Source organism: Chanos chanos, chromosome 7 (genome assembly GCF_902362185.1).
Source record: "Chanos chanos chromosome 7, fChaCha1.1, whole genome shotgun sequence".
Taxonomy (NCBI): Eukaryota; Metazoa; Chordata; class Actinopteri; order Gonorynchiformes; family Chanidae; genus Chanos; species Chanos chanos.
The window spans coordinates 6,665,164-6,672,663 of record NC_044501.1 but is presented as its reverse complement, the minus strand read 5'-3'; the positions used below and the strand labels follow the sequence as shown (position 1 = coordinate 6,672,663).

General features: G+C 46.4%; 1 protein-coding gene across 1 annotated transcript in view; it reads left to right on the top strand.

The window, feature by feature from the left end:
• Positions 1-7,500, top strand: part of tsc2 (TSC complex subunit 2) — a 42,247-nt gene that overhangs the window by 27,722 nt on the left and 7,025 nt on the right. The window contains exons 31-34 of the mRNA XM_030779486.1: positions 1-142; positions 1,717-1,785; positions 3,105-3,256; positions 3,818-4,437. The exon at positions 1-142 is cut by the window's left edge and continues 71 nt beyond it. Coding sequence (XP_030635346.1) covers positions 1-142; positions 1,717-1,785; positions 3,105-3,256; positions 3,818-4,437 — 983 coding nt within the window. The remainder of the gene's footprint in view (positions 143-1,716; positions 1,786-3,104; positions 3,257-3,817; positions 4,438-7,500) is intronic.

The following is a 7,500-nucleotide window of genomic DNA, read 5'->3' as shown; positions in this document are numbered from 1 at the left end:
CTACAGGACCTCTCCAGTGCCCTCATGGCTATGGAGGGGGTGAAAGAAACCCGAAATGACTCACTCAGTGCCCCTCTCGCCCCGACCGAGTCCACCTCTGCCACCCACGGCAAACCCACCCTCATCCAGCGATCCAACACAGGTAAAAAAAACAACAAAAAAAAAACGCCCCCCCCCCCCCCCCCCACACACACACACACACACACACACACACACACACACACACACACACACACACACACCTGGCTCACAGACATGCGACAGTGTTGCAGAATAACGAATGTGGTGTCTCCAGGTTGAACTCCACTGTAAAAACTACAGTAGCACCTCAGCCCACAGGTAATTCACAGGTTAGGGCCACGTGACCAGCAATCGAAAGGATGCAAGGAGTTCCTGTAAAGATCTCTGGGTCTTTAATATAAGTAATACACGTACGTGTGTGAAATGTTCTGAAACTTTGAGTAACTGCCTGTGCACTCAGATATTGCTGTGGTTTGATACACTACAGCAGTGACATATTAAACCAAGACAGTTTATTGTTTCTCTCGTTGCTTTATCGACCGGGCTCGTGGTGTATCATTTCTTGTTTTTGCACATTGTTCTACAAAAAGACAAAACAAGGTTTGCTCGTTTAGAAAACCGTGTGCCGAGGTTCGCCTAGATTCTTTAGAAGTTGCGAAGCTCCTGATGTGCATTCCGGAATCAGAACCTTCCCCACCGGACCCGACCCGGGTCACGTACGCATGTCGACTGTTTGAATAGTAACAGAGGTGCATTAAGCATACAATGAAACTTATATTTGTATGCTGGACAAATATATGCTTTGTATGTTTGGGCGCGTGTGGGGCTCTGGTCTCTCTCACACACACACGGATTAAAGTAACGTACAGGGCTTACGCTGACAATTGACTGTTCTAGCTTTGAGTGTTCCAGATGGTTTTATCGCTGTGTTTTTCGACGCTTTTTCTCGTTATTCTCATTCTATGTCTGTTCTTTTTCATCTTTTAATGATGTTCCCACTGCACTGATATTATGTACGGCTTTGTACGAGATGTGATTCTGGCCATTACTTTGATTGATCGAGTGTGTGAGCATTCTGCGCTGAGACGGACGAGCTGATGTGTTTTGTAAATGATAAGCGTGTCTCGTTGCCCGCCCCTCTCTGGGCGTCGCATTGACTGAGCGATCAAAGTTTGAGCGCTTGGGTTCGTGCCAGTTTGGAGGTTTTCAGACTACACTCCCATCACGACGAGATCTCTCAGCCCAGCTGTCTGTCTCTCCAAGCGGCTGTCTATCTTTCTTTCTATCTGTCCAACTGACTGTCTGTCTGTCACTCGGTTTTCCCACATGGAACTTGTCTGTCTGTCTGTCTGTCTCTCGTCATGTCTTTGTGTTTATTTAAATGTCTTTTTGTCTCTTCATATGTCTGTCGGTGTCTCTGTATGTCTGTCTGTCCTAACATCTGTCTGTTTCTCAGTCTGTCTGCCCTCCCTGTTTGAATGTCAGTCTTGCATTGCCTCTCAACTTTTTTATTTCTGTCCATTTACTGTTTTCACCTTTTACTGTTTTTTTGTTTCTTTTCTTTCGGTCGTTCTTACCGTTTCATTTCTTCTCTGTCCATGTGATTGTTGATTGGATGCCATGTTTTTGTTTATTTGTTTGTTTGTTTGTTTGTTGTTTTGGTTCCTGTTTCTGGTGGGTTTTTCCCCTCTGCAGTGGGTTCTCTGTTCTCTCTCTACCCTCCTGACCACCCAGGCTGCTTACACAGGAGCGTATCCTGGGCAGGTATAGCACACACACACACACACACACACACACAGAGACACACACACTCTCACACCTCGTTTGTAGTGTGTTCTTTCGCCCTTGTTGTCATTAACCAAATTGCCGGCGGGACCGACCAATCAGAACGAACAATCATCATCCAATCAACCCCCAAAGACCCAATCAGATGATTGGGGTGTCTCTTGATTTGCGACGCTGCTGATTTATTTTCTAATTACGCTTCCTCTCCTACAGACCTCTGTTATCCTCATGGATGACCCCGCCCCCCCCTCCTCCTCGTCCCCCCCTCCCTTTGTCTTATACCTGTTTAGGAGTGTGATGTGACGGGTAACAGTGAAGTTCAGACCCGGTCTAAGTGTGCGCGCCCACACGTATACACGTACACACACACACACACATGTGCGCGCACACACACACACTCTCTCTCTCTCATATATTGGAGCACTTTAAACTAAATTTGTAGAAAACGCTCTCGTTCTTGACATTGGATTCTTCTCAGGTAATGGGATCAAGCTCAACAAATAAAGCATTTTTCCTTACACAGTGTTACGTTCCCCTGTCCACCCACGCACACACACGCACGCACACACACATACACATACACACACATGCACACACACGCACTCACACACATATACACGCACACACATACACACGGATGGTTGTCACTTTTGTTCCTTTGAATTCAGCGCGTGCTGGGATATGAGGTCTGACCTTGAGTTCTGTTGCTGATGTCACTGTGTGTGTGTGTGTGTGTGTGTTCGGCCGTTTGTTTTTTGTTTTTATTTATTTATTTATTTTCTCTTTAAGCATGCTTCAGAATGAACGGATCAGTGACAGCAAAGGAATGATGGAAACGCTGCTGCTACGGTCCACTACTTGTGTGATCGCTCTCAGTGGCCTGCCCTTGAGTTTGTGTGTGTGTGTGTGTGTGTGCGTGTGTGCGTGTGTGCCTGGTTGCTCTTTGATCAAAATGTGTGTCTCTGTAGCGTTGTGGCAGTGTGAGATAACAGCCTGCTCTTTGGATGTTTTGACTGATTAAAGTGCGAGAATGTGTGTGTGTGTGTGTGAGAGTGAGTTAAGCTTAAGTGTTAGAAATAATTCAGTCTTTCTTGCGTTCTTTCATATAGCATGTCTGTGTATATGTAAAATAAATAACATGTGATCTTTGTCCCTGTGTACATGCCCGTGTGTAAATCTCTTACAAAGCATTCATAAACTGAGGACCCGTCTCTTAGCACATCATACGGTAGCCATCTAAACACTCCTCTTCCTCCCTGCCCCGCCCCGCCCCCATCCCCGCCCCCACCCTGCTGTAGACTCCGTGGTGGTGTTAGAGGAGTGTGGGCGGAGCAGGGGCGGAGACTCGGCCCCGGACTCTCCCGAGCTGGAGTTCGAAGCCATGCCCTCGGAGCCGATCTTCATCAGCGCCGACAAGTTCACCAAGACCCCCAGCATCCCCCTCAGTCGGGTGAGTGACAGCCCAGAGGAGCCAATAGGCTCGCTGTGGGCGGGGTTTATGGGAACAGTGAGAAGAGGCTGAAAGATCGGGGACTCCCCGTCAAAACCCTGTCGCCATGTTATGATGCATGTTTTCTTTCTTTCTTTTTTTTTTTTTTTTTTTTACTCAACAAGTTAGAAATGGAATAGCTTTCGATGTGGCGTTTTATTTAAAAAAAAAAAAAACAGCTGTAGGTGCAGTTCTGCTTATTTGAATCTCTGCCAAGAGAATAGCACTTTTAATTTGCGACGCAGCTCTAAAGACAGTAACTTTGAAGTTCTCTCCTGAGATCTTACGTGTTGGGCATTTTTGCCTCTGCTCACTTCTCACCGACTTCTTCAAAAGTCGTGACGCGTAACGGATCTCTGGTTCACTCTGTCGTGTGCTAATCTACAGACAGCTTTTTTTAAAATATTGCTGGGGTTAGTTTCCCCGTGCGTTTAAATGACGTCGTAATTGACACAGGTGATATTCTCTTTGAACCGTTTTTTTCCTCCACCCCCCCAACCCCCAACCCCGCCCCTCCCACAGTCCTCATCCAACTCTAGTCAGGACGACGAGAAGTCCACCCTGGAGGAGGTTAGCGAGGGAGGCATTCCGATCGACCAGCCCCTCGCCCTCTCCTCTCCGGGTCTCCAGGACTCCCAGCTCCCCTTCTCCCATTCCCAGACCCTCAACAAATCCAGCTCCTCCCCGGAGCTCCAAACCCTGCCCGAGGCCTTCGCCAAGGCCGCCGCGGGACCAGGGGCCGGAGTGGTCGACGCGCCCAGGTCCAACACGCCCGTGGAGGGGAAGACTCCGACGACTCAGCCCGCCTCGGCGTCGGAGAGGGAGGCCCCGAGCGGCGCGTCGGGGTTGGGATCCGAGGCCCTGGGGGCGGGGGAAAGTTCCGGGTCGGTCGGCGGAGGCGCAGGGAGCATCAGCGCCAGCGTGAGCGTGTCGTCCTCCTCTTCCTCCACCTCCAAGATGAAGCTGGAGTTTCCGACCCAGCAGGCCGCCGGACCCCTGTCGCCGAGCGGCCACCGCCCTCGAGGTCACACCATCTCCGTCTCCGCCCCGTCGTCCCGCCGCGAGAGGAAAATGGACCGGGACTCCTATCACAACCGCGGAGGACCGGCGAACTCGGAGAAAACCTCCGGACTCAGCCCCAGGTGAGTCTGAGCTCTCTACGGACCTGTGAAAACAGTTCAATGTCAGAGACATAAGGAAAAGCCTAACTGATCAGTCTGCCTTATACACGTATATTACGGCTATAGACATGCCTTTGGTAACCCGGTGTGCAATTATAAGAGTTTGTTTATTTTCGTTTTTGTTTTTGTTTTGTTTTTTTAACCCTTGCTGCTAATCGACGCAAATTCAGTTTAAAGGTTTGTTTTGATTTACATGTGTATATTTAGGGTTAATTAGTCAAAGAAAGAAGTCACTTAACTGATAGTTTCTTCTCTGATAGCCCAGAGAAAGAAAAACATCACCAGCACTATTCATGAATCCCATTACTGACGTCACATATTAATATCCACCGTGATAGATCACGACCTATTCTTAACAGCGCGTACTTATATTGCGTTACAGCCGCTGTAGGCTGTATAAACGCGCCGTAGCTCTCGATTTCAAGGGTTATTCAAGTTTTATGGCAATAATCTTGGTACACTTTCATCTTGGGAACAGTTCTTTTAAAAGCTCTTGTAGGTACCTGGCTCTGACTGTGCACACAGACTGATATTTCCCCCTGCTAACATTTGGAGGAGAACTAGCCTATCAATTGGGGTCATGGCAAGTTTGAAAAATTATTTTGAATCTTTAAATCCCGAAGCACAACAACGATATCTCGAGAAAATGAATTTTGTGGAAAACGTAGATCCTTACGTAGAGTCATAAAAAGACGCGGAGCGGAGAAGTTGAGGATCACGTACCCCTGGAGTAACACATCCAGATATCGTGTCCTATCTTCTGTTCACAGAGTGCCTACGCTAACCAAGAGCATAAAAAACGTAATTTTCTCGAGATATCGGTTGTTTTGCTCCGGGATTTAAAGATTCAAAATAATTTTTCAAACTTGCCATGACCCCAATTGATAGGCTAGTTCTCCTCCAAATGTTAGCAGGGGGAAATATCAGGCTGTGTGAACAGTCAGAGCCAGGTACCTACAAGAGCTTTTAAAAGAACTGTTCCCAAGATGAAAGTGTACCAAGATTATTGCCATAAAACCTGAATAACCCTTGAAATCGAGAGCTACGGCGCGTTTATACAGCCTACAGCGGCTGTAACGCAATGTAAACGTACGCCTTGTTAAGACTAGGTCGTGATCCATCATGGCGGATATTAATATGAGATGTTGGTAATGGGATCAGTGAACCGATGGCAAGTCTAAACTAATTACTATGAGGTTAGTGTTATAAAATAAAATTCTCCTCTGGCTTTTTTTTATTTTTTATTTTCACAGCACAATATTTATTTTCATTGTGAACAGTGTTGAAAAGAAAGAAAGAAAGAAAAACAAACAAACAAACAAACAAAAAAGAAAGCCTGTCGTTATCGGTCTACTATGTCTGCTGGATAAACGCCAACGTGCTGTTAACAGGTCTCTAGCGTCTCTGACCCGTCAGAATCTCAGGTCCGTGTTATTTCTCTCCCTGCTCTCGCTGTTTGTTTGAGAGCCTTATCAACCGCATCTGTCTTCATGCTAATCAAACCGCGGGAACGGAGTCGGAGCCGGTCGTTTCTCTTCATAAACCGTCGTAATTCGGGGGGGCCCCGTGCGGGCGATAAATGTACCCCCGGCGTTTGTCATTCCCCTCGTTTGTCTCGAAGACCCATTCTTGTCTCCGTCCCCCACCCCCCACCCCCCCATCCTCTTTTTTTTTGTGTGTTGAGCGAAGCTGTCATTTTATTCAGCGTCTCTTTGACAAAGAATCACGTCGGAATTACCTTCATCAATCTCTCTAACCACTCCGCATCTCCACCTCCTACTGCCTCATTTTCCGCCTTCTCAAACCGTGGACATGAGTGGAATAAGGATGCGTCTCTGACGCGCCGGGAGAAAGGACAAATTATCTCTGTTACCTCAGAGTTTTTTTAATTTAGTTTTTTTTTCCCTTAAATTAAATTTTATTTATTTATTTATTTATTTATTTAAACATGGAACTAGAGGCAATTTGCCCTGAGATGAAGTAAGGGAGGAGGTTAAAGTAGACGGGGATTGAGTCTGTCAAGTGTTTTTTTTTTCTTTTGTGTTGATTTTTCACACTGTCTCTCTTGCCGTGAATGATGAACAGAGTGAAGGCAGGACTTGCAGAACTTTCTGTCTAATTACGGTTAACGACTCCGGTCGAGAGACTCGGTTGAGTCTCTTAATTCAGATTATCCTCCTCATTACCACTGCTGTAGTCTGAGCCGTGAGAAACCAAAGCACCAACGCTGAGATCGAGATGGCGTCTCATCTTTCCCCGATAGCTGCTTTTGTTTTAATTTTTAATTTTATGAAGATGGATCAAATGATTTTTTTGTAATTTCACTCACATAGAGAACAAGCTAGCTTTTCAATAAAGCCAAAAGACGTCTAGACTTTGCGATGCCAATCACACCCAAATATCCGACCGAGATAATGATTTCGCATTTACACGCGGACCGGCAAATTTCATTTCACCTGCTGTGTTTTTTTTTTTTTATTATTTGACTTGTAATATCCACCTCTATTAATATTAATAAATAATCTCTCTGTCTAAATAGCCCTGCATAAGGCCAACACTCAGTCAGCGTTGTCTCGCCGGACGATTAAATCAGCATGCTACATCCCGGTAGCGGTTTTGTTAGCTCAAGTCATACGAGCCGCTTTGAGATATGGGTGTCCCGGCGTGCGTTCAAAGCGGTGGAGCTGATGGGTTTTTTTTTTTTTTTTTGGACGGGTGAGTTTGAGACCAGATGAAAGGACATGAGAGATCAGTGGATAAAACTGACTCGCGGATGAGTCTGAATTTCCCAAGAGGTCCTCATAAACCTGTGTGTAACCAAAGGGCCTCGTTATCTCTGACCGTCAAACCGGAGGCCGATAGGATGAAATGGGCCAATGTTCTCCTCAGCGATGGCGTTTCTCACCCCTCTCTTTTTCTCTCTTCCTCTCTTACCTCTCCTCTCGAATTATTAATAGAGCGAAAGAGAGTTAGGCTAGTGTGTATTGGGACTAATTTTTTTTTTTTCGCGTCAGTTAAGAGGAC